The sequence below is a fragment of the Mustela putorius genome, unplaced genomic scaffold, assembly GCF_011764305.1.
Source record: "Mustela putorius furo isolate JIRA1106 unplaced genomic scaffold, ASM1176430v1.1 tig00000129_pilon_pilon_pilon, whole genome shotgun sequence".
NCBI lineage: Eukaryota > Metazoa > Chordata > Mammalia > Carnivora > Mustelidae > Mustela > Mustela putorius.
In genome coordinates this window covers 45,586,312-45,614,287 of record NW_025421290.1, presented here as the reverse complement: position 1 = coordinate 45,614,287, position 27,976 = coordinate 45,586,312, and the positions used below count along the sequence as shown (strand labels likewise).

The 27,976-nt window shown below is 40.2% G+C and overlaps 1 protein-coding gene across 7 annotated transcripts in view; it reads right to left on the bottom strand.

Moving 5' to 3' along the window:
• VRK1 (VRK serine/threonine kinase 1) overlaps positions 1-27,976 on the bottom strand; it is a 75,263-nt gene that overhangs the window by 14,798 nt on the left and 32,489 nt on the right. For 4 of the 7 annotated variants that reach the window (XM_045073466.1, XM_045073460.1, XM_045073468.1 and 1 more), the window contains 10 exons: positions 24,687-24,851; positions 21,959-22,014; positions 13,773-13,842; positions 12,870-12,957; positions 10,506-10,614; positions 10,295-10,387; positions 7,685-7,817; positions 6,786-6,906; positions 6,430-6,488; positions 2,159-2,337 (listed from right to left, as the gene is read on the bottom strand). In XM_045073466.1, the coding sequence (XP_044929401.1) occupies positions 2,159-2,337; positions 6,430-6,488; positions 6,786-6,906; positions 7,685-7,817; positions 10,295-10,387; positions 10,506-10,614; positions 12,870-12,957; positions 13,773-13,842; positions 21,959-22,014; positions 24,687-24,846 (1,068 nt within the window). In that variant the 5' untranslated portion in view covers positions 24,847-24,851. Of the gene's footprint in view, positions 1-2,158; positions 2,338-6,429; positions 6,489-6,785; positions 6,907-7,684; positions 7,818-10,294; positions 10,388-10,505; positions 10,615-12,869; positions 12,958-13,772; positions 13,843-21,958; positions 22,015-23,434; positions 23,543-24,686; positions 24,852-25,139; positions 25,160-26,983; positions 27,181-27,976 lie in introns of those variants that run through there. The other 3 variants (XM_045073471.1, XM_045073477.1, XM_045073479.1) reach the window with 3 other exon arrangements.

The following is a 27,976-nucleotide window of genomic DNA, read 5'->3' as shown; positions in this document are numbered from 1 at the left end:
CTTCTCAGTTGGTGGAGCTCTGCTTTTACCTGCTTTAAATGTGGAGTATTTACAATTTATTCGAAGAAAATGTTCTGGGGCTTTTGGAAAAAAAAAAAAAAAAGAAGAAGAAGAAAAAAAAAGAAACAAACAAACAAACTAAATCTTAAAAATGAAAACTGGCCTGGTCCAACTCTTCCACATTAAAATGCAAGACAAAAGGCCACCAAATTACCAACTCACCACCAGTTACATAACCATCAAGCAGCTTCATGATCTTACCTGATCTTAACTTTTATCAACTTTTTTTTAATACAAAGAATAGCCCTGTGTCAGCTATGGGGGGAGGGCAGTAAACTAATAAAGGAAATTTAATAGTTCACTTGTTATTTATTTTTCCCCCTCTAAATAAAGCTTTATACACATAGGGGATGATCCAGCAGGAAATTTTCAGCCTTCTGAACTACCCAAGGACACAGGAGAATTGTAAGGTCACAGATGTTAGCTCTGCAGCAGACTGACCTATTCAGCTATAAAGTCAGCCAAGCTGCAGAAACCAAATTTTCTCCAGCATGTAAGTCCAAATAACAGTGATCTGCAAAGTAAGGGGGTATGGCACTGGACAAGTTCTCACTGCAACAGAGATCTTCATGGCTCAATCAGCAAAATTTTAAAGGAAAACACCACAAAAGCTATCTATAAATATTAATGCACAGAAGTCTGTCCTGAGCACGAAGACCCATGCTGTATGTTTATACATACATGCAAACTCTAAGTCCACTACCTTACTGAAAAGTTCCACTCGGGCTGCCATTTTATCCTCTTCATTTCAGAGCTGGATGTGGCTCTCAGCACACTTGTTGACCACAAAAATGGAGCGATGCAATTAAGACAAAACTTACAAAAGAAAAAAAAATGTATATGTAGATGTATGTGTCTAATTCAGATTTTGGAGCGAAACTACAAAAATACCTATTATTTGCCAAAAAGTAAAATTCAAAATACAATTTCAAAATTCCGATCTCCTTTCTAAGTTAAAAAGAATTATAGAAACATTTTAATAATGCTGCCTCTTATTTTAAAGACAGAAAATTTGTTTTTAAACCTTTTTTCTCATAGTTCAGAATACAAGATTTCCAAAGGAATCTACTGGAATTTACAAAGTCAATGACAGTAAAAATAGTCAATATTGTAGAAAAAATATTTTTCTGGGGCACTTGGGTGGCTCAGTTGTTCTTCCTCATACCATGATCTCAGGATCCTGGGATTGAGCCCCGCATCAGCAGGGAGCCTGTTTCTCCCTCTCCCTCTGCAGTTCCCCCTGCTTGTGCTCTCTCTCTCTCATACTGCCACTCTCAAATAAATAAATGAAATCTTTAAAATATATATATTTTTTTCTTCTAAAAGTAGTTCTTTCCCATTTAAAAGCAGATAGCATGTTTTATCAATAATTTCAGACTATCAAGGAAATCTCTGAGTTAATCAATAATTTAACTATTAATAATAACCAATAAGTTAATGCATACCTGTAAAATCTAAATTTTAAAGGATACCAGGAGTTATTTACACCTGCACCATAATTTGCCCATAAAGTTCACTGTTAACCTATCTCTCGGATAAATTAACCTCTTTATATGCAGATACAAAGCTTTATATAATATTTCTATAAAGAGCAAAATAACGTTCAAATGGTAAACACCACCAAACAAGGAAACCTTTGAATGTTAATTTTCACACAGTAACTTTCAAACACTAGCTTTCAAATAGTAACTTTCAAATACCAATTTTCAAATGCTAAACGCTCTGAGCCCACCAACAAAGGAGGAAGAGGTAAGAGACAAGACCATCCCTTCTAGGTCGCCTGGGAGGAAAAATTACCCACGCTATGAATCGAGTGCCCTATCCAATTCGCCCTGCCAGATGTCAGTATGCCAAGTTAGACTCCTCCAGGAATTTACAAACTTGCTACCAGACAAAAGAAAAAGATATCTATTTATTCTTCTACAATCGTCTACATCTTTCATGTCTCATAAAGAATGTTCCTTTACCTAACGGTGACAGATATGTAACTGCCAAGCAATCTGCCACACTTTTCTTTACTCATTTATTTCCCTAAAATTAGTGTTTGCTGCAATTACCATCACAGGAAGCCAAAGGATAACTGAGGGACAAAATTCACCTTCGTTATTGACTTTGTTCTCAAGCCTCCATTCTCCACGAGGCTGAGGTCCAGCTTGCCATCATCTTTGCTTCCTATAGCTCTCAGTCCTTGCAGAAGAATGTCTCGCAAGTTCTGATAAAGAGGTTTCTCGGCATAGTCCAGTAATTTCACTGTTTCCATGTATTTAGCAATCTCATCTAAAAGAGTAACACAATTATTCTGTAATTTTTTAATTTATCTCTTTGAAGAAAATAACTCATGGTTATAGCAACATTAGAATGCAAATGTGTATCCTGTTAGACCATGTTTTTTACATAAATCACTTCTTCAATGGAAAGTATGCTTTTGAAGTCAGGAATTGTCAGGTAAGTGAAATAAGAAACTTATTTTGAGATATAACGTAAAAGGGACAAAAGATAAGATATAAGAGATATTATGTAAAAGGGACAAAAGATAAGAGACATACTAGAATTTAAACAGGCACGAAATAACTGCTGTACTTTTAAGGGTACAAAAACAAAACAGGAAAGGACCTCAAATAGATTATAAAGTAAAAGATACTAAAGTACAAGGAATATCACAGTCCATTTTTTTTTTTTTTGCCATGAAAGCCATTAGTTCTATAGAAAACAGCTGTATTCTTTGTATAAATGGGAAATAAAACATACCAAAACCAGGTTGAAAAAGGAAGAAAGAAGCAAGACCTAGTTTTCCCATAAAAGAGAAAAATCAGCTTCTGAATGATGAAAGGCCCACTGTACACGGAGGCAGGACCACTCCCCTAAAAAGAAATCTTACTAGTCATGATCGATTCTCCTGGACACCAGAAATCCATGCTTGGGCTAACAACTCCTACACTCCCCAGCCTCCCCCTTCCACCAGCCTCTAGGAACTTGTGCGCCCATGGCCTCAGACACGGACTCCTGGATCTCTAACTGTCCTCTGGAATCCCAACAGATGCAAATCCAAACTCCTGACCTCCCCCTAAACCTGCTCCCCTGTGGTTTCCCCTACCCCAGTTACTGAGAATTCCATTCTTCCGGCTCCTCAAACCAGAAATCTCCCCCCACACCCCACATGCAATAAACCAAGAGATCATGTCAGTGCTACATACACACACACACACACCTCCATTCATTCACTGACTAGCACTTACTCAGCAGCAGGCACAATTCTAGGTACTTGAGAAAGATGAGGGAAAAAAGAAATGAGAATCCCTCCCTTTAGCTTTCTTAACCTGATAAGGGGGAATCTATGGAAAACCTAAAGCAAACATCACCTTATGTGGTCTCATATGGAAAAGTCTCCTTCTGAGAGGGAAGCATATCCACGTTTACCACTTCCATTCAGTGTAATAGTCAGTACAGTAAGACAAGAAAAGAAAGCAAGAGAGGGCATAAAGAGTGGAATGGTGTATTCAAAACACAGCAATGTATGCAGAAAATCCTAAGGAATCCATAAAAAACTAGTGGGAATAATAGGTAAATTTACCAGGGTCACAGGATACAAAGTAAACATTAAAATATTGTTTTCTAGGTACTAGCAACAAGCAATTGGAAAATAAAATTTAAAAAAAAAAATTCTGGGGCACCTGAGTAGCTCAGTTAAAGCCCCGACTCTTGGGTGCCTGGGTGGCTCAGTGGGTTAAGCCGCTGCCTTCGGCTCAGGTCATGATCTCAGGGTCCTGGGATCGAGTCCCGCATCGGGCTCTCTGCTCAGCAGGGAGCCTACTTCCTCCTCTCTCTCTCTGCCTGCCTCTCTGCCTACTTGTGATCTCTCTCTGTCAAATAAATAAAATCTTAAAAAAAAAAAAAAAAAAGCCCCAACTCCTGGTTCAGCTGGGGTCATGATCTCGGCATCATGAGATCCATCCAGCCCCACAGCAGGCTCCACACTCAGCAGGGAGTCTGCTCCCCACCCCCTCTGTCCCACCTTTCACTCATGCGCATGCACTCTCTAATAAAATAAAATCTTAAAATAAAATAACAGATCATTTACAATGGCATGAAAAACCATCAAATACCTGGCAACTAATACAATGAAAACGGGCAAGATTTTTTTGCGGACAAAATTACGAAACGCAGTGAAAGAAATGAAGTGGAGAATATGCCCCATTAGTGAATCAGAAGACTCAACAGCGTAAGGACGTCAGCCAATCTAGTCAGTGCAACCCCACTCAAAATTCCAGCAACCCGGAAAGGGACGGCATGTGCGTGGAAAATGTATACAGATACTCAAAGGGTTAAGATTTGCAAAACAGCAAAGTCAAGTTAAAAGAACAACAGTCCTGGAGGACTTACATGACCAGAGGTCAAGACTCACGGTAAAGCCAGAGTCATTCTGACACTGCAGCCCAAGAAGGGACAAAAATAATAACAGTAAGAAAGGAGTCCAGAAACCAATCCACAGATCCACAGCTGATTTAAGACAAAGGTAGCACCATATGGAAAGAGCGGGTTTTTGTTTTTGTTTCTTTCAAGAAAAGCTACTGGGTCAACTGTTTATAAATAATGGAACTGTTTATAAACAACTGTTTATAAATATGGGGATGGGGAAGAAATCTGGCCCCTCTTCATGTAAGGCGTGATAATCAGTTATGGGGGGAACTATACACTTATATGTGTAACTGGTGGTCTGTGATTGCCAAAAACTGGAAACAGCCAACAACAGAATAGGTAATAAGATATAAATACAACAGAATACTATTAGAAATGAGAACGAACTCATCCCTGTTAAACGTGCAACAACATGGTCCCAGGAGGACCCAGTGCACAGCATGGGGACTACAGTTCATAATTTGGTACTGCAGACTGGACAGCGGCTGAGAACAGATCTTGAGCGTTCTCACCACACACACACACACACACACACACACACACACACACTCACACACAAACACAAAGCTAACTGTAAGATAACAGAAGTGTTAATTATCTTGATCTTGTGAATCATTCTACGATATAAATGTAAGTCAAATCACACTGTACACTTTAAATGTATACAATTATATTCATCAGTAAAGTTAAAAAAAATAAATAGAAGTATTTTTTTTAAAAAGCCATGCAACAATGGGAATGAATTTCACAAATACAATACTGAGTAAAAGAAACAGGACTCTAACAGAGCTAGAAGTTAATGTCACGAGGACAGGGATTCTTTTCTATGTTGTTCACTCTATGATTCCATTTTTACATAGCTCAAAAACAAATCTTTGGGGTTGGGAGTTAGGCTGGTGATTTATTAAGCCAGCGGGAAAGGCCTGTGATTGGGAGAAGGCACAAGGGGGGACTCTGGGAAGCCTAATATGGTTCCATTTCTTGTGTGGGTGGCAGGACTGTAATCTTAAACAGCACGAGGTCAGGGTGGACTTCCCTGAAAAGGAGACAAATGAGCAAAGGCTTAAAAACACATTGAAAATCTGCCAAGTGACCACTTCTTGAGACCCCCAGTGCTACTCCCCTTGCCTGGAATACTGGGGGGCCCTCTGAGCCTGCTCTTATTCATACCTGCCTTCCTCCCTTGGCAGTCTATGCTCGGGACAGGAGATTGAGATTTTGCTTAAAGGCAGACATCGACACCACTCTTCCATTCCAAACCTTACACTCCTGCTCAAAGTAAAAACCAAAGCTCTTCTGATGGATGCCCTAAAAGAAGGCACCCCGCAAGCACACCAGGAACCTATATGCCTTCTGTCTCCAACACTGTTCCCCAGACTTCCACACAGCTCACTCCCGATCTCCGACTGCTCAAAAGTCACCTCCTCAGTAAGGCCATCCTGGCCACTGTATTTAAAACTCCAACTCCCTCCCACTCTATTCCTCACTTCATCCCCACACCCCACTAACTCTAACCCCTGCTTTCTTTTTTTTCCGTAGCACTAACCACATAACATGCTTTACGATTCACTCACGTGTTTACTGTCCCTCGCTCCCAACTAGAGCACAAGCTTCATAAAGACAGGCATTTTGCTTTATTTTGTGCACTGGTCTATCTCTAGTGCCTAGAATGCTCCCTGGCACACAATCAAGCCTCAACAAAAAAAATCATTGAATGAATGAAAGAAATCTGGTTTCTCTCCTGAAAGCTGAATAATAATTTAAGGAAGTTCAAGGACCCCTTTAGCCCAACTCTGGAAAGGGAACTGCTGTGGTGATGAGAACAGCTCCACTACAATGATCACACTTGCAAATACCTAAGCTTTCACATTATAGGAAATGCTGTAGACATCATGACTTTTAGTCTTTTTTTCACAGAAAATGAAACCCGTATGAGCATTTAAGAAGTCCTACCTGGCTTGTTTCTCTCGGGAAAACATCTGTCCATCAAATCTGCAATATTTTCTCTGTATCTGTTAAAAGTTAAAGAATGAGTCACTGTTTCAAAGTTTACTCCATGGAAATTTATTAATATTTAATAACAGCAAATAGCACAATAAACAGTGCTGTGTTACCTCCTAAATCTGCTTACAGACTTTCTTCTAAAACAAACTGAACAGAAGACCAAAGACTCTTCCTATGTAGCAAGTACTTTCTTATTTCTACATTAGGAGCAGTTAAAACTATAGTATCCATCAAGAAATTCTGCCTTAAATACATGTACCTTATCAAGATTTTGCCCAAAATAATCTATTAAAGTTTTCCTTTACCTAATTTTGGAATCTCTAACATAGTTAGGATCTTTCAAATTATCCTCCCAAGGAAGATGGCCACTAAGCCACTGGATCATGCAATAACCAAGGATTTCCAAATCACCACGTCTTGACGGGGCTATGAATATAAAAGAAACGGGTTAAACACCAAAATCACTTTGAGGTATAGTCTCAAATATATATAAACCAATAAGGTAAAACAGTCAATCTTACAGTCTTGTTTTCCATCAAAACTTATCACTGTATTTAATAAAAGTATTGAATAAATATTGGGCAATATGAAAATATGAATTTACATCCAACTAACAACTTACTTTAAAATCCAACTAGCAAACTCTAGAGTTGCAAACTAAGACTATTGGTCTAGGAAATAAATTATTATACAGAGACACATTTAATACTGTCCTTGGAAAGCTCAAAGACACCAAAATGCTATAAGCTACAGAGAAGCCCAGAGAGCTGGGGGTCTTGGCTCCTCCACAGTGCTGGGCACAGAAAGGCAAAACACCTGCTAAAGGAACAGGCTGACTTCAGAGGTGACAAAGTCAGTCTGTCTGCTACAAAACTGTGGCTGCATAAGAAACTGACAGACTTTTAAGGGGGGAAAAAAAACACCCTCCATTTGACTAAGCTAAACAGAACCAAAAAGAAATCCTCAGTGAGCTGACCGAACCACCTTTCCTGCTACAGGCGAGGACAGAAGACCACCAGGGAAAGGCCCTGTTGGCCCTATTACGCAACTCCAGGAGTCCAGCCTCCTGCCCCCACCCTTGCCCCACCCTATCCTGCCTCTGCAATTCTGATTTATCTGCTTGTTTGTTTGTACAAAATTAAGAACTATGTAGGACTTCAAGGGAAATGTTAGCCTATTTCTTGGTCAGGCACTGTTGACATACCGACACCCTTGTGTGCGTCGATGCTGGTGAATTCAATAGTGCCATCGTGACATCTTTTGGGGTCTTCTTTGTATTCTTTATGGATTCCTTCTGGGCAATACCGGTAAGCAAGGCCGTAATCTACCAAGTACACCTACAAATGTCCAAGCACCAAGAAAAATCAAAGTCAAAATGATTGCACATACACTCCTTTATGGCCCAGAGACAAAATACTCTCTTTCAAGGGTGGATTCCTTTGCAGGACCACAACATTGTACCCCGAACAGGTGAAATCCAATATGCTAAAAATAGCAAATACTTAATCCTGAAAGACTTTCTTTTTTTTAAGATTTATTTATTTATTTTTAGGGTGAGAAAGAGTGGGTGCATGAGTGCCTAGGCAGGGAGGGGCGCAGGGAGAGAGAGTCTTAAGCAGACCCCATGCTGAGTGCAGAGCCCAATGCAGGGCTTGATCTCAGGACCCTGAGATCATGACCTGAGCCAAAACCAAGATCAGACAATTAACTGACTTTGCCACGCACGTGCCCCAATTCTGAAAAACCTTTTATTTCAAGAAAAATGCTGAATGCCCACATCACTACAGTCCAGATAATATCACCTGACTCTGTATACTTCTTTAAGGTAAATATATTATACTTGTAATTAATCCCGTTTCCTTAACTTGAGCAAAGACTAAAAATCTTATACTTTTTTCTTCAGAGTCCAAAACACAATTGAGCACAGAGGAAACCAATACTTGTTGCAAAACAACAGCCCCACACTAAGTATAAGACTACTGACTTAGATGACACATGATACATTAATTATTTTCTATTCTTCTGCTCCTCCACTTATGAAGTAATCAGTTTACCAATTCATTTCACAAAAATATCTCAGACAACATAATGATCTGAATAACCTTCAGCTAAGACTCTTATCTCCATTTAAATATTATATATTAAAGTCAAGTTTCGGGTGCCTGGGTGGCTCAGTGGGTTAAGCTTCTGCCTTTGGCTTGGGTCATGATTCCTGGGTCCTGGGATCAAGGCCCACATTGGGCTCTCTACTCAGTGGTGAGCCTGCTTCTCCCTCTCTCTCTCTGCCTGCTGCTCTGCCTACTTGTGATATCTCTCTCTCTCTCTCTGTCTCTCTGTCAAATAAATAAATAAATAATTTTTTTTAAAAAAGTCAAGTTTCATAATTGAAACTAAATTTTAATATTTAATAGCACATATTTGTGGGCATGTACGTGTGGGTCTGATGAGCATACAAAGCCAGTAAATTTGGCTTTCTTCAACTCCATAGTCACATACCACATCTCCAATTCTGGGTAACTGTCTCAGAAATGTATGCATGTGATCACAAGAGGAAACTGAAGTAAAAATATGGGGACGGATCTAGCACACACATCTAACACCAGAAAAATAATCCCATCCAAAGCATATGCCCGAAAGATAACAGAGCTGCAAAAATATTTTCCTATAAACAAGAGGCAGCATATTTTAGCTAACTGCAAACTGAACTATATTTTTATTTATTACATTGTATACCTCCAGTTCATTTCAATTAATGGAATCCTGGTTCAGGTTCTCAGTGTGTCCTGTTTGCTCGCTCACTTTTAACCTTTTTAAAAACATCTACCACAAGATATCTGGGAGTCCTCTGAGCGCCTGTAAGATTTCCCTGTGAGCATGCTAGAGGTAAGCAACTTTCCTCTGTTGTACACGGAGATCCTGACCGCCAGCATGACAGAGACAGGGGATGGGGCAATACCTGAGACGGCAGGATGAAAGGGAAGGCGAAGGAAAAAGGGCAAGCTGGGCGAGACAAAGTTAAAGACTGGTTTGAGGGAAAAAAATAAAATGGAATGTCAACATAAACACACTTAAAATATGTAAACAACCCTTTCTTATACAGCATCAATAAGACGCAAGAACACACATGGGAGCGATCCCATGCAGTGGCCTGACCAGGAGTGCCAACCAAACCTTACTTTAACCAAAATTGTGCAAACAGCTTCAAGAAAATTGTATAAACCCCTCTATTCCAACTCAACTGATCTGAATAAAGGTATAATAACACTAGCTTTTCTCTTTTCCTTAAAAAGTAAAAATTACAAAGTGAATGCAATAAACTAAAAAAAATGCACATTTGAATTCTAAACACTAAGGGTATACAAATTTAGACAGCTAAGATATTTCTGTAAACCAATTGATTTGAATAATCAACATGTTAAACACCAAATTTTCCAAGTAACAGAACACTTATATTTGATGGATTTCTTGAACAAAGGAAATAAAAAAATGACAAAGCAGACAAGCAAACATAATTCATCGGTGCACTATATAATTTTAAGCTTCCACCCCCAAATAGCTATTTGAAATTCATTTTGTATCACAAGCACTTCTTCTGAATATTATTTAGGGCAAAATAGCCAACTTGATAAAGTGCCAACAAATCGCATCAAAAGTGTAGAATGTTAACTAGATAAAAGTGTCAAGAAGAAATATTATTATTACCATATCTACTCCAAAAAGTAAAACTTCTGCACAAGTTCAAAAGTTCAAAGCAACCATATTTGTTTTCAAACAACAGCTTTTAAATAGTAGAAATTAAAGTTAATAAAACTACCTGGTCAGGATTCTTGTAGCTCAAAAGAAGATTTGAGGCCTTGATATCTCCATGTACATACTCATGCTCATGAATATATTCCAGAATATCCAGCTATGAAAGCATCATATAGAATAAATTAATGCAGTACCTAGCACCAGCCAGCAGAGGACCGAGCTTCAACACAACTCGCCTTTACTGGATTAAAACAAGAGGAATGTAGCTCACATACAATTCTCAAGCTTAGCTGCAAGACAGTTTTCCGAGAAAACCTTCTGGCATTTGCTTCATATATTTTCTGAAGGTCACTCCCAAAGCGATCCATTATCATAAACCTGTAACTAAAGACAAACAAGAAAAGTCAATGAACTAAAAAGAACTCGAAAAAACCTACTTTGCGGTGACCAGTCTCCCTTGACAGTAATTTTTCCAAGGCCATGTTTAGTGGGAGAGCAGAATGAAAGGGAAAGAAAGGAGAGAGAAGGAAAGAAGACAAATGTTTGAAACCCCTTCTTCCAACTAGAAAGCTCAAGAGTTGGGAGTGTTTCCCGGTGCTGCCTGGAGGGCCTCCTCCTGGTGGCAGCCAGGGAGCTTCCTGAGACACTGGTCAACAGGAGGTGATCAGTCCACAGACAAGACGCTGGCAGATTCATTCACAGGAAAGATAAAACAATCCGTGGAAGACTGGTATCACAGATTTTCCCCAAACCAAAGTTAATTTATGTTTCTGTATTTAGCTCGTTGTCTGTGACTGTTTTTCTTTACTTTTAGGGTACATTTTGGCAGTACTAACATTTTACTAAAATTGAGACTATAAAGAGATGCCGTCACAATAACTCAATTCCATAAAATTATGTAAAAGGTATAAAGGGGCTGTATGTTAAATACTCAAAGGAAGAAGAACAAATATCCTGGGGAAACGGGCAAATTTCTGCTTTTGCCACAAACCCACTATGTCACCTTGGCCGAGTCACATTACTTCTGTAAGCCCCAATTCCCATAGGTACTGAATGACAGCGTGGGGTCTCATGCGTGCTGAGGTCTTTTCTGGCACTCAAATTCCAACATTCGACAATCATAAGTGCCATTTCTATGAGTATCCGAAGAGCAACACCTCACTCCAGTAACACAGTTCACTGTATGCTCTGAGGATCACTTTTATCTCTATCTGGTTTTCCAGATTCTGACTCGTCTGGTTAAATCACTCCATAAATCAGTAAAAACTAAGACCACATTCGTAATGTCCCTTCCAGCTGGGCTAAGATGAGTGATGACCATCATAACAACAGTGAGCATGGACTGAAGCCTTCTGTACACGGCACTATTCTAATTACTTCGGATGTAGAACCCCTGCTATATGTGTAATTATTCCCAGTTCTATCCTACTTCTCCAGAAATTTTCATAAAAACTATAGAGACTTGTCCCAGCAAAACCATATGTAAAAAAAAGCTGTCATTTCAGTAAATTCATCCTATTTCCTAAGAGATACAAATACAGGATAAGAACTTCCAAACATAAAATAGCGTGGGCTGCCCACCCAGCAACTACCTCTCCTCTCCACCCCTTCCAACGGAGCAGCAACTGCACCCAAGCAGTCCATCCTCTGCCACACGGCCACGTGCTTCACCGTGCCAGTCACTTGATCGCTCAACCCCTGCCCGTGGCAGGTTTAACAATGAGCACCGATAAAACCCAGACCAAGAAACATGAGAAGGGAAGTTCCTTTGCCAGGAAAGGAAAACACACAACAAGCAATACCTCCTACTGCCGTGGGCTGCTGTGTCTGTCTGCATGTGATGCCCAGAAATGGGGCAGCCACCTGAGGCCACACAGTGGAGAATTAATACAGCACCAAGCCAAGAGGAGGAGGGCAAAAGGGCAAGGAACCTGGGCCCCCGAGAGTCCCATCAGAGAGCAGAATCAAAGTTTTCCTTTACTTACAGCTGAAAGCACCCTAACCAATACACCCCCAGGGCCGAACTAAATCTACTCCTCGGACGGCTGCCAGCCTTACTCCAGGAAGTTCCATTCATTCATGCAAGTATTTTTAAAAATGTCAATCATGCACCAAAGCACGGGAGGTTTTCTCCAACTCAGCAGTGCCAGCAATGTTCTCTCTCCAATCTCAGAACTCCTAAGACATGAACAAATCAGAGTCACCGAGTTTAGTAGCACTTCGTGGCTGTAATTGTCTCATACGTGTTTTGTTTTCTCTCACCAGCTACACTGAAACATCACAAAGAGGACGCTGCTGTGGGCAGATCGTGTATCTAATACAAAAGGCCAAACTGAAGCCTGAAGGGCTCCCTTTCCCATACATAAATGACATGGGAGTTCTTGTCTGCTTGCTTGCTTATTTGTAAGAGGAGAAAATGCAGGGTGCATCTGCTCTGTTCCTGCTCGTCAGCTGGGCTCCAGGCAGGTGCCAGTGCTCCACACAAGTCCTCCGGACTAGGGCTCATGTCCTGTTCGTCTCTGCCAAGTGCGTGCCCCACAGCCCAGAGGGAGACCCAGCAGAAACGCAGGTGCTTAGTAAACCGTGGACAGTGAGTGCTCAAAAGAGGGAGAAGAAACATAAAGCATGCAAATTTTTACCTCTTTCCGTTTTTATCATGTAGGCCAGACCCCCAATACTTAGGAACACCCAGGTACTTCAGTTTATGGGTACGAATCCACTTCTGAACTACAAGTTAAAAACACAGGCCTGTGATTTCACTTTTCTTCTACATGATTTTTTAAATCATTAAGAGCAGAATGTACTTGTACATGTAATAAGATTTCATCTTTTTTTCATAAAAACGTGAACAATACATTATAATAACAAATAACAAGTACCTTTCAATCAAAGCATTTTTATTAACACATAAAATTTTATCGTGCTCTAAACATTGTCTTTAAAATGAAAAATCTCCGATAGACATTTAAAAAAAAGAAAATCCAACCACAGCATGCCAGTTGTCGATACAAGCTCTAATGATGTAAATGGTTACTCACTTCTCCAGAAAGACTTACTTTTTACCTAACCTAGAAGCTGTTTACCTCATTTCTAAAGGTCAGTAACCGGGAAATGATGCTCAAGGGGTGGTAGGAGCTTGAAGAGGTCCTGCCCTCCTCCCTGCGGGCTGTTCTAAGTCATGGATTACAGCATCTCCCCTCCACCCAGGTTAGGTTCTCCAAAGTTTAGAAAAAATTCTTAAAAAGACTGGGAGTCCCGTGCATGAATTAGGATTATTTCTCAAATTTTTATGATATTTCCTAAATCCTATATCCTATAACTAACTTTATTCTATATCAACATACATGAAATCTTATCATATCAAACCCAATAAGAGATCAAAATTCTTTCATACAAATCTCATTAAAATGAAATTTACTTAAAAAGTGAAAAATAAATATAACAGAGCATCATAATATCAGATCCAGTGCTCTTGTCTTGACTTCACACAACAAGTAGCAGTCACTTGAACAAGGTAGACATATGTGTGCTGTGTTCCTTACTTTGCTCTGGTTTGGCAGCTCGCTGGTAGAACTTCAGTTCAGTAAAGAGAGGTCCGTTGTCACTGGGCTCCTTAAAACATAAGAGGTTATTGGCGCTAGCAGTCATTAACATTATGGAGTCATTTTCAATGAAACTTCAAAGAACACTAACGTCAATGTTTCTTTCCAATGTAATTGTGATACTTAAGTTTGTAACTATATTTATGGCACACACTCTTTCAAAACATTTTAGATATTCTCAGAAGAGTCCGTGAATCTTATATTTTTCTCAAAGTCCATTTCTGTAAGTGATAACATGTTCAAAATCAGATAAACAGCTCCGTCTTTGCAGAAGTTTAAGAAAAATCTTTAAACTCATTTTCATCTTTGTTAAAGCAATGATTGGCAACCATGTGAACCAAGGGGCTACCAGATGTTTCTGAGATCCAATAAAATTCCAATACCTGACTTAGCCAATTGGTGGCAAAATCCAACGCTATTCCCTGTTTCTCAGTACAGTTGTATCTAGTTGATCAGGACTGGCAGACACCAACCTGGTCACAAAGGGAATCTTCTGGAACTCCAGAGCCCCAAGCAAGCACCGTGCACTTAGTGGCATCTCTTCCTTGCTGACGCTGATTCCTGCCTTCTTCAAACTAAGGAGCCCCACGATTACCTTCCCACGTGAGAATTCAAAGACAAGAGGAAACCAGGGCTCGGTAATAACTGTTTCCCACCAACTTTACCGGACTACATTCATTTTACATTTTAAAGGCTACTAACAGTTAAAATGATTTGTAAAGAATTATATATATAGCACAAAAAGGCATGGACAAACAAGAAATATCAGCCTGCTGGGAGTTTTGCGCCTTGTTAAATAGACATGGAAAGATAAAAAAGATATTACAATTTTGTGGACTTCTTAAATAGTAAATTGTATCTGAATCAAAAGTGGTTTGTGGGCACCTGGGTAGCTCAGTGGGTTAAAACCTCTGCCTTCGGCTCAGATCATGATCCCAAGGTCCTGGGATCAAGCCCCACATTGCATCCGGCTCTCTGCTCAGCAGGGAGCCTGTTTCCCTTCCCCCTCTCTCTGCCTGCCTCTCTGCCTACCTATGATCTCGGTCTGTCAAATAAATAAATAAAATCTTTAAAAAAAAAAAAAAAGTGGTTTGTATGTCACGTTGATCATTTCTGTTGGTATTATCTTGTTTATCAAGAACCCAAGGAAAATTCTGAAAAGCAGTGAAACCTTTGAACGAGGAAGCTAACATTTCTAAACTAATTATAGGACTGCTTTTCCTTTAGGAAATATAGGAAGAAAGTTATCTTGGACAGAAGAGCCGTGTAGCTGGAGTTGCAAGGTCAGCAGAACGTTAGAAGAAATGACCATGAGGCCCACTAGCTTCAGGAATCCCCAGTTAAAGTGCATATAGGAAGACGGGTCAGCCAATCTGCAAGGAACCGGGCAGCAACTAGCTAAGAAAAAGCAGTCAACAGCAAACAGGCAACATGCATAACCAACACATGGACCAGAACCTGAAAATAAACGTGCCTTGTTCCAGGTGAGTATACTTGTCAGCCCAGCCTTGAAACAGAATGGTACACAGGGCTTGGCATCTCATCACCTCTTAAGAAATAGAAACTAACCTACACATAAGCTATGAATGCAAGTCCCTCATCTTTGGACTCAGTACCTCAAGCTTCACCATAACCTGTGGCTCATTCCTTGGCATCGATGCTCTCTGGACAGACACCTGCTCCTGCTCAGGACCCAAAGCAGGCCTTCAGCAGGAGCAGCAGTCTCAGTGAAAGAAATGAAGAAAGTAGTGGAAATTCAAGAGAAGACGTTTTGGTGAAGTTACTCTCCAAAGGCTAACTTTTAGAATAGCTTATTCATATAATTCAGGTTTGAAAGAGGTTTTCCTAAGACAAATCCTGGCTTATTACCATCAGTATAAAATTCTGATTCATTCCGTTTCAACCTATGTCATATCAACTTTAATTTCCAAGCTTCCCTTTGGGCAATAATTTATTAAACTTATAATAATAAGAATCAACCTATATAAATCAGACTATTATAATGAAAGCCCCACTACAATGAAGGCTCTTTGAGCTCATTTCATACTTTTTTCTAATCCAATAAGGTTCCATTATAACAAAATAAAGGAGCTACTTCCTTGGCATTGCACTCTGGCCAAAGCTCGCTATTTCTGTGGAAGAAAAATACCTTAACTCATAACTAAAATTTTATTAACATATTTCAAATCTAAAATACTTTGCCAACTCTATAATAGCCAAGATTTAGAAAAGAAATTGGGACTGACATTTTAACTAGAATATCACTAAACGTTTCTTTAAGACTTCTAAGTGTCAAAATGAAGATGACAACAGAAAAAAATTAAAATGTGATATATTTCAATGGCACCCTCTAAAAGCAACTGGCTGCCATTTAAAATTGAAGCTGTATAAAGTTTCCCCTTCCTACCAAAAAATTATGATATATGAATTGAAAATTCAGGTCACTTCTCATAAAGTCAGTGAAAGAAATTAAACATCAGTCTGCAAACTTCTTGCCAGGGAACTTTGAAATAAAGACTTTATGTCCATTCAAAGTGACCACAATATAAAGAACTGTTGGGGTACAAGACCCAAAAGTCCGCCCTCCCCCTCAGTTCTGCTCTGAGCTCACTGACATGACTGCAAAAGGAGAGTATAACTGAAAACTAATTTGTTATCAAGGCTGTTAACAAGAAAACACAAGAGTATTTTTTTCTTCTTGCATTATCCAACTTATTACCAATTTCCCATTTCTCGGGGCACATCATCTTTCCTGAGAGAAAATACAGACAGGGTGTCTCAGTTATCTAAAGGCAAAGTATACAAGTTTACCATCTCTGGTGACCTTAGCACCATGGCTCTGAGGCTGTTCCCTAAGTCAACACAGACTAAGGCCCTAAGCAAAACCAGAGTGGTCATTTGGTAGGAGAAAGAAAATACTTAGTATGTACCTAAATATCTATCTTGAATATGTCTGTCATCACTTCATTTCCAGACCAAATGTAGGAATCTGCAGGTTAACCAGAGTTAACTTTCACAGAGCAGGGACCCGTATTAGCAGCACCACGTCTTCTGACAAATCTTCCACCTGAAGGGGAAGCCCTAACAGAAGCACAGGCTACCTGCCATCTCCACTGAAAAGAAAGGATCCCCAAAGGTACACAGGAGCACGCATGATTCCACAGAAAATAATTAAGGTGCTCTGTGCACCACACTCTACCAGCGGTTCTCAACCTTGAGGCACAAAAGAATCCCCTGGGGAGCTTTACTAAAAATACCAATAACCAGGCTCTGCATTCAGAGATTCTGATTATAGCGCACTACCACTGCGGTATACACTCTACTTCTCAGTAGAGAACCACTGTTTGATTTGATATGCCACTGCATTATTAAGTCTAATTTCACATTAAAAATCAACGTGCCTTCAACTATTTTTTTAAGATTTATTTATTTATTTATCTGAGAGAGAGAGAGAGAGAGAGAGAGAGAACACGCATGCACCAAAGGAGAGGGAGAAGCAGACTCCCAGCTGAGCAGGAAGGCTTATCTGGGCTCCCTCCCAGGACCCCGAGATCATGACCTGAGCTGAAGGCAAACACTTAACCAAATGAGCCACCCAGGTGCCCCAGTCTTCCATTATTTTTAAAATAACATTTGCTAAGGTGATTTTCCTCCAAAGATAATATATGTGCTTATGCTAGAAAATTTGGAAATATTTTGACATATTTTCTTCACATATATGGCTATTTTATAAAATTACCTCCATACTACATATAGTTTTGTATTTTGCTTTTTTTTCCCAGTAATCACTTATGAAATGTCCCCAAAGAGTAGTACCCGTTCTTTGTAAACATGATTTTTAATAGACCCTAATGTTTCAAATGACAAATGTTCATAAGCAGTTGATTTTCATCCTGGAAAGAACTGACACTCATTTTACAGGTTTGTGTTTGACAAACCATTTCCACCTTTAATATTATAAAGCTCTGAGAGCAAAGACTTACAGAGTAGTTGTGGACAGAGCTAAGTCACAGCACGTCACAAGTGAAGGCAAATGATGCTACTTGAAAAGACACAGACCACAGATGAAAGTGGGTGGCCCCATGAAATCAAAAGGTGCTGGGAAATTACAGTTACAAAGTTTTCAGAATTAAGCAGGCATTTATAAACGTCATAAAGAAAACAAGTTTACAACAAGAACAATAAAATAATTTACAAAACAAAACAACTTGAAATCCAGCTAAGGAAAAAAACACAAGATTAAAAGCAACTGTGGTCTGGGAAGGATATTAACATCTGAAATGGTAAAAATAAATGTAAACAGAATGAATGCTACTGGAGTTTCAAGGAGTTCAGAGGGGATGAGGATCCGGAAAGGAATCAGCACTAGCAGCTACTGGGCTCTCCCTGAGAGAGAAAAGGAAGCGTCAGTAACACTGATTTGTTTATGGCATTCTTCCAGGATCACAGACAAACTACCGCACTGAAAATGTTACTGAGATATTAAATGCAAAAGAGAAATTGACTGAATATTTATCATTGTCCTCATTACAAAGAGAAGGAGTAATACCAGCCAATGGAAACAGAACTAAATTAGGAGACAGGAGAGATGCAGAGCGCTAAACTAGGTTTGATAACAAAAGCCTTTAAAATTAGAAATAGAGAGTAATTTACTACCTTATTAAGCAGTTAGAAAATACTTGTCCCTACCCATTTTTTTCATAACTCTGTAAGACAGGTAGTACAAGTGACGTTACATTAAATAACAGCTAAGAAATTTAGAATGACCCATAATAAAGAAGAGCATCATCATTCTAAACCAAACCATGGCTGGGAGAACCTCAGGCTCTCCAGAACAAAGACCGTGCCCCACCAGTCCTACCCATAAGGTGCGGCCCTGGGGAGGGCAGCGCAGGTTAGCCAGCTGAAGGTGGTCACAGCCAGCCACATGTTTTGAACCTCAAGATTATGAGAAGTCATTGATATATAAGTGGACTTGCTCTCTTCTCACAATGGAAACTTCTTAAAAATCCTAAGAAGAACGTGGTCTTGCCCCTAGATTTTAATTTTAATCTGTCATATCAAAGGCAAATGCAGATAACATTCTGCATTTCCATATAAACAATCCAATTTAATAGTAAGAATTTTCCTTCCTCTGATAGAGCAGCAAGTAAATATTTCAAAAGAAATATTAGTCCATAAAGAGAAAGAAAAATCCAAAATGAAAGGGCTTAAAGAAAAGCAAAATGCCAGGACACACCCATCAGGGCCTGACAGAGTAACTGGGAGCCAATTAGCCCCCTGCTGTAAACAAATGTAAAAATTGGACAAAACAGATGGAATCATTCCTTTCAGACATTAGACAGAACAGGCAGTAGAGACTGTGACCTCTAAAAATTGGGAAACAGGGACGCCTGGGTGGCTCAGTTGGTTAAGCAGCTGCCTTCGACTCAGGTCATGATCCCAGCGTCCTGGGATCGAGTCCCACATCGGGCTCCTTGCTCTGCAGGGAGCCTGCTTCTCCCTCTGACTCTGCCTGCCTCTCTGTCTGCCTGTGCTCGCTTTCCCTCTCTCTTTCTCTGACAAATAAATAAATAAAATATTTTTAAAAATTAAATAAATAAAAATAAAAAATAAAATAAAAATTGGGAAACCAATCAGCGCATGTGGGTGGCCCAGACAGTTGAGCAGCCGACTCTTGGTTTCAGCTCAGGTCGCAATCTCAGGGTCCCGACACTGGGCCCGGAGTCAGGCTCTGCGCTCAGCAAAGAGTCTGCTTGAGACTCTCTCCCTCTGGCCCTGCCTCCCGCTTGCACACACACTCTCTCTTGCTCTTTAAATAAATAAATAACATCTTAAAAAGGCAGGGGGAACCAACACAGTGAGCCCCAGACCAGCCTCTGCTTTCCTCACAGAGGCACAAGGAGTCAAAAGGAGGTGATTCAGGGTTCTACAGGGCAAAAAGGAGACCAGGCGCCAATAACCCTGATGCCAAAACCAAACAATGAGATTGGACATTTTTAAAATTTAGAAATATTAGATAAAACCAAGACCAATATCCCTCACGATCGAAAATGGAAAATTCCTTAACAAAATACTGGCAATTCAATGCCAGCGTTACGTATAAAGTATCAGACATCAGAACTCAGTGGTGTGTATATTAAGAATACAAGTCTTACACTCAAATTACCAGTCGATATTACTGCCACATTAATGGAATGAAGGAGAGAAATCCTATGATCAACCTCAAAAGGTGCACAAAAAGCATTCAACCAACAAACACGCAAACAACAAACGGGGAGAAAATATTCACAATGCACACATCTGGAATAGGACCCACATCCAGAACAACTTTCTTACTACTCAATTATAACAAGTAAAACTACCTAGGTCTTTCAAGCAAACAAAAACTGAGGAGGCACTTCACAAAGGAAAATACATGAATGGCCAATACGCACAATTACTTGGAAAAACTAATCAAAGTGAGCCATCAGGTAAAACTCTGAGACCTTACTACACACACAACATCATGGCGGCTAAACATTCCAACCCAGCGGACAACCACACACTCCATAGAATCTGAGCAACCAGATCTCTCCTCCGTCAGTGGCGGAGGTACAAAATGGCACAACCACTTGGGAAATCTGTCTGGTACTTTCTTATAGATTTAAATATACACCTTCCCTATAAACCAGCAATTCTTCTTCCAGGTATTTATCCAAGAAAAATAAAAACCCTGTACAAAAACTTTCATAAAAGCTTTATTTATAATAGCCAAAAACTGACAATCAACAGGAAATGGAGAAAAAAAAACTATGTCTATATAATATTCTGACAAGTAAGACTGAATGAGTGACTGATATACCAACCATACCAATGAGCCTATTAAACATTCTGCAGAGCATGAGAAGTCAGAAACAAAAGAGTATACCCTGTATAATACTATTTATATGATGTGATCTTCTAGACAAGAATAACTAATCCACAGCACAGAAAAAAAAACAAAACAAAACCCTCAAAGTGTCCCTGAAATAGGGGTCTGACCAAAAAAGGATATTAGAAATCTTTCTGGGTTGACAGAAATGCTGTACATTTTGATACAGGTGGAAGCTGTACAGGTATATGCACCTGTCAAAAGTATTCAAATTATTTAATATCTATTATGGTTTTCCTTGTAAAATCTATGGCTTAATAAAAAAAGGATTAAAAACAATCACTAAAACAATTCAGATCCAAAAGAGTTAATTCACAAGGGATCAAATCTATTCCTCATTTAAAAGAATGTGAAATAAAACAAACCAACACACAAAACTTCAGGATAATTCTGACTTATGTAGTTCTTAGAAAAAAAGGGCAAATGGGGAACTTACGATAGTAATTTGCCCCAATAACAGACCCTGTTCTCTCTCCTATTATTTAACAAAAACATGTTCTTCACACAAGAACTTTGAGAGAAGAGTTAGAAATGGAAGTCTGTAAGCAGAAAGATGCATAATATATTCTTAACAAAAAACAGTAGTTAAAATGCCTTTTAGCGCACCAGTGACTAAGCTGTGTAAGTGTGTAAGTATGCTCACATCAGATGGGATGCTGTTAACCTTACTCATTATAAACCAATTTCAACATTAGTTGAGCAAAAAGAAGGTTCAAAGTGATCACAATTAAATATATAATTCACTAAAATGGATGTAAAAGGGAAGAAAACTGGGAATAAAATGAAAAAAGATTGACCGAGTGGAAGTTCAGAAGCAAATGCTAGATAAAATACAGTAAAGTTTCATTAAAGTAGTAGGGTCTTGTGGGATGTAAGTAAGAAAGTATCTCACCTATTGTAAATACAGTTGAAATGGTAAGAATGAGCTGAATATTTTTATTCTACATTGGTACACCTCCATACTTACGTTCATTTTTTTTCCCCCAAATACTAGGGTCACTCTAATTTAAAAGAGAGGAAATGAACTTTTTGAATTCAAATTATTTAAAACTATTAAGATACTTCTGTGTCTTATTAAACACTGTTAAAAATGTAGTACCGTATGTTTAATTAATTCTAGTTATCAAAAAGGATATAAAATATCCTTTATCCTTATAAAATAAACACTACACCCATTCAACAAAAAAGAAAGTCAGCTAAAATATTTTCTTACCACTTTTACAACACAAGGTGCATCGCTGCCCACCGATTTTGAAGAATTCATATCAGCTGTTTGAAAAAGTGACATACGTAATATCAGAACAAGAAGTAGCATTACTTTGATTAGTCTGTTACTAACCCTTTGTTAATCTTTAGGTTTGTATATCTACAACTCCTTGATAGAATAAATTTCAGTTCCCAAGTATGTGTCTCAGCATATCATTAGAGTATATTTCATCAATTTGAAGACTTTTTTTTTTTCATGATTTAACATGTCTGAAATTGGAATGCATTTTTATAATTGCTGGTATCTTCAATCCGATCATCAATTAAGTATGGAAAACTCTGAGTTAAAGATTTCCTTAATTTAAACGTACTCATGGCTTTTGATATGCTAATGTAGGTTGTGAAGTCCAAAGAGGATGGTAACTGATGACATTTCTTAAATTTCACAAACCAGGGAACTTTCCTAAGAAGGGCGGGGCAGGGGGGAGGTAAAAGGGAGCTAAAGTTCCAGAAGCACTAATTTGGGAGAGGAAATTCAATAGTTCAGGATGTATCAATAGTTCAGGATGTTGGCACTAGAACTCTGAAGTGCCCACCATAACTGTCACATGGCTGTCATTTTATTTCACACAAATAAAGCACAGGTGCTCTGGAATCAGTATTCCCAGTCAGTAACGTAAGACTGCCCACATTCATAAAACACGTATTTTTACCAAGTACCTATGATATGCCAGTTTCTAGGAAACTGACTTAGTAACGAGCAAGGAGATATAATTACTACTCTTATGAAGCTAACATTTCAGTGGTAGGACACAGACCACAATTAAAATATAAAGAATGCTTGATGGTGTAGTAAGTGCTACAGCAGGAAAACGAGGCCGGACGATGTGCTGCAAGCTCCGAAGAGAAATGTGACAGGGTGTCCCTGGAGCTGACACCCTGTGACAGTGAGGTGACGATGAGGGAATAAGCCACATAAGCACCTGGGAAGAACGTTCCAGGCAAACCAGCACAAACACCCTGACGTGGAAGCCTCTGCAAGTCTGAGGCAAGCAAGGAGGCCAAAGCAGCTGGAGAAAAGCGAGTGAGGTGGAGAGTAACAAGAGACAGATCAGAAAAGCAGCAGGGACCAAGCACCAGCATGACAGGTGACAGAAGCCTGTCACTATGACTGAGCTGGAGAGCCACGGGAAGGTTCTAAGAAGAGAACTGGCAAGACGGGACTCTGACTTAAGAATCCTCAGGCTTCTTAGCGGAGAACGGAGAGCAGAGGGCAAGGGCAGAAGCAAGGAGGTCAGCCAGGCCCCGACGGCACATGGGGGCAGTCAAGGTGGTGGGAAGCGGCCACACTGGGGACATGCGTTCAAAGAAGAGCCAACAGAATTTGTTGATCAACTGGATAGGAGGGCAAAAGGTAGAAAGGGGGTAAGGACGGCTCCAGGTTTACAGCCTAAGCACCTGGAAAGAGGAAGTTGCTACTTACTAAGATGGAGGAAGCTGCAGGAAGAGCTGGTGCTTTGGCGAGCCTTACGTCTGAAATGCTCGGTAAACATCCAAGTTCACGTGCAAAAGAGGCAGTTGATATACAAGTCTTGAGTTCGGAAGAACGGCCCAAGTTGGAGAAAGAAGTTTGAGAGTCACTGACATGGAAACACTAGTCATTTAAAGCCATGACTCTGGAAGAGCCCCTAGGGCGTGAGTGTACCAGAGAAAAGAAGACAGGCTAGGCCCGAGCCCTAAGGCATTCTCCATTAGATGTGGAGAGACGGAGAACGGCAAAGGAAAACAAGAAACCACCAACCAACTGCGAACAGAAGGGTTTTGAAGAAATGGCAGCTACAGTAGTTCAGAGAGAAGAAGGAAGACCAAGTCGCAAAAACAACTACCATGGGCAAATGGAAAGGTGAGAGCTCCAAGACACATCGTTCAGAGGCTGATTAGTAACACAGCAAGATCAGAACTTTTTAAATAAGCATTTAGAGTACAAAATAAGGAGAGTATCCCAATAACACTGCACAGTTCAAATGAGGAAAGGGGTAAAAGGAAGCTTGATAATTCATTCAAACGTCATGTTATAAAATACGTCAGCACAAGGAACACAGTAAGAAGAGATGTCCTACTGCTGAGACGGAAAAGTCACTTCAGCACAGCGTGGAAAGGACTGTGAAAGGGCTGACACGAAGGGCCTATAAACTGACAGTCCCTGCCCTGGCCTGAGCTTGGGAAAAATGAGACCAGAGAAGCATCACGTATGGAGATCAAGAGGCAAAGGGCAGCAGAACAGCCAAAGCGCAGACCCTGAGGGAATGTGAGGGACCAACGAGAGGGGGGGTCTCTATGCCATTCTCCTGTGTCTGCCACTTTATCCCCAGGGCCGGGGGGCGGGGGAGGAGCCATTCCGGAAATTCAACTAGGCTAGGTCACTCAAGCCACAGCGTGGACAACGGGATGCAAAGGGACAAGACCCAGCAGAGAAGAGTCTCTGCCGCGGTGAGGATCCAAATGAGCCTGAAAATGAGCGGCACCAGGACAGGTTTACACAATATCTTTAAAATCTAAAGCACAATACTGCAGATACATCACCTTCTTTTTCTACTGTGACTCAATCAACTAACTTTTTGGCCACTCCTGTGTCATTGATACATTTTTGCCAAATCATACAATATTAAGTTGAATGTAGATCATTAGGAACCTCTCCCAACTGAGAAACTACTTCGAGAATTGGTTACGCTTACCGAGATATATACAACCAAAGCCGCCCTGGCCAACGGGAGCGCCCAGCTTCCACTCCTTCTTCGCCATGTCAGTGATCACCTCCCCAGGGGCAAAGTTTTCCGCAAGTCGTCTCTTTCCAGGGCCCTGTCTTCCAGCTTGAGCGGCTTTTACACGAGGCATTTTCACTATAAAACGAAAGAAAGCGACACTCGGAATTACAATCCTCGAAGTGCTTGAAAACACTAAGGAAAGCTCTGTGCCACGAAGGCACTGTTCAAATGTGGAAGAGGCCGGACGACACAAGAGCAGCTACTCTATACACAGCCCCTGAGCCACCTCACACCTCCGTGAAGATCACATCATCATCCCACCTCACAGATGAGGAAATGAAGACTCGGCAGAGCTTAGCAAGCTGTCCGAGGCTCTGTGCCTAGAAGGTGGCAAAGCAACAGTAATCTGCTCTGAGGACTAACCGGACTCCACAGGCTCAACGCCACGGGCCACCGTTACAAGTCACCACAGCGGAGGAGAGGACAGCGACAAGGGAATGGTGGCTGTCTGGTCATTTGGCTTCACAGAAAAGGCAAAGCTGGCGACACCCGGCGCTCCAGGCTTCCCTTCTCACCCCTACGCTTTTGGCGGTGAATCTGGGTTCACCTTTCTCACTCACGGCCAAGTAACATTGAGAGAAAGCAGTGCTTTGTAGTGAAAACTGCCCCAGGCTAGAATCAAAAGCCCCAGATTCCAGGGCAGCTATGACACCAGTTAGTCTGGTGACCGTAACCAAGTCACTTCTCTCTGGGCTTTAACTGCCCTGAGCCGTAGCTTACCTCACTGAGAGAAAACACTGGGGGGTGGGCGAGGGGGGCTCAAACTCTCAGCTCTACAACTACTAAATGAAAAAGATTTAAAACAAATACACTCTCGAGGACACCTGGGTGGCTCAGACGATTATGCACCTGCCTTTGGCACAGGTCATAATCCCAGGGTCCTGGGGATAGGCTCTCTGCTCAGGAGGGAGCCTGCTTCTCTCTGTGCCTCTGCCCCTTCCCCCTCTCGCGCTGTCTCTCACTCTCTCTTTCTCTCTCAAATAAATAATTTGAAACAAATACTTTTCTCAGAGGCTATAGCCTGCAACACGTGAAATGGCTCTTCAGGTGAAAGACAGGTTTGTTAAGACCAGACAACTTACAATATGTAAGGTGGTTTGCTTTGGAGCCTGGATACCCTAAGTACATACACACAATACTAGATGCGGATTTTTGTTAGCAAATATCCACCCGCTATCACACCACAGACATAAACTCCATACATGCAAATGCTCTTTATTAACTTATTGGGGATTTTTAAATTTAATTTTTCCTATAGAATGCCAATCCTCTTTCATTGTTGAAATCTTCTCTAACAATAATAAATAATAAATAACAAATCTCCAAAATAAATGAGTATGGCTATTATTTCTTCCTATCAAACAGTTCTCTTAATGTGTATTTTTAATCACTGTAAAATCTTCCTGAATGGAGTTTCAGTGTAAACTACAACAGACCAGACTCAATACACCAGACAAGGTGAGTTTTATAGCTATGGTTGTAGACTGAGTGCAAGAAATGACCAAGACCAGAAAAAGAAGAAGAAGAAGAAGAAAAGAACAAACCAAGGCATAGCACTTCTAAATATAAAACGGATGCCTTCTGAATTTACCCCACTGTAACAAATCATCAGAGTAATCTCCTATTTGATGATTTCCTTATAGAAGCCAAGACAATTTAAAATGCGTTTAAAAAAAGAAAAGAAAAAAAAACTTTTCCCTCTTTCTGTAACTCAAGAGAGTGACCATACTATCTTTTGGGTTTTACCGGAATTTCTTTCCCAAAGTGACCATATTTCAAGAAATATGCTAGCTCACCTTCCACTCAATATAAACTATAGTCAAGAAAAAGTGTGTTTTTCCTCCAAATTAAGTGGTTACCTTTTACTCTGAGTTTTATTGCTACAGCCTACTTGTTACAATTAATGCAGTCTGGAAAACCTGTTCCTTCTTCCTGAAAGCAGCCCCACAGAGTCGGCCCTCACTGTGAGTCTGCCGAATCCCTGAACACACCACTGCGTCCAAAATCTCGCTGCCACTGAAGATGGTAGGGCTGGCTTTTCCCACGTCTAATCTCCCTAGATTTCCCCCATAAAGCCAAACAGGACGACTGGAGAGCAGGATTCAAACCCAATGGACAGCAACCACAACAAAACTAGGCGACACTATTCCCTACAAAACTGCAAAATGGGAGTGGGTGAAGAGGTCGCAGAGAGCAAGATGACCTACGTGCTACCGGCAGCGGTGAGGGAAGCAGCAGAAGCAAGGGTGGTGTCTCTGGTGAATTTGAGAATCCCCAAGTGACCCCAAGTCACTTCTCGGAAGCACAGAGAGAACGTAGGAACAGTAGCCAAAGCCGGGAAGGGCCGTGCACATCCAGCCGTGAGTTCTCCAGCTGAGCTTGTGTGGGGCTCTGCTGGAGGGGCTGGAGCAGGCTGCCCTCTATTGCTCGCAGGACCAACCAGTGGAAAAGCTCTCAGGTCAAAACCTCCCCGGGTGGGTGAGAAAGGGCTGGGAACAGAATCCAAAATGAAAATCACAAAGATAACACAAAGAAAGGAAAAAGAAGGTTCAAATACAAAGGTAGATATGTCAAGTTAGCCTCCATGTTTTGGAACACTACACCAAAACAAAACAGAAGAGGAGGCTCTAGAAAATGGCATAAAGTCAACTTGAACTATACCATCTAGAACGAATTGCACATAAAAGAAAAATAACTGCTTGAAGAACTCAGCAACAGAAAAGGAACAAAACCTAGTCCCGTGCAAACTAAATTTTCTTAAAAGTTCCTGCAGAAAAATACATGAAACAGGCTTGCCAAAAAGTTGAGAGCTCTGAACCAATAATTCAATACAAGCTTAAATTTTTTATATAGAAAGATTAACAGATCAGAATTAGAAAAACTCAGAGACTAAACGGTAAAAGGAAATAACTAGTCACAATCATTTAAGAGAGGAAAACTAAACTAGAAAGAACATCAGACTGAAGGCAACTGAAACAGTGACTTAACAGAAATAGAAAGTGAAAAGGAAAAAACTCTAAAAATCAAAAAGGGTGGAAAAAGATAAACATTTCAAGAGAAAATCATAGATTCAGAAAGCAGAAAAAGAAAAGCCAGTGAACACATAACAAAGAAAATCAAAGCAAGAGAACAAAATACTAAAAATGCTTTAATCTAAGAAGACTTTCCTAAACTTAAAAAACAAAATAAAAAAGTAAAAC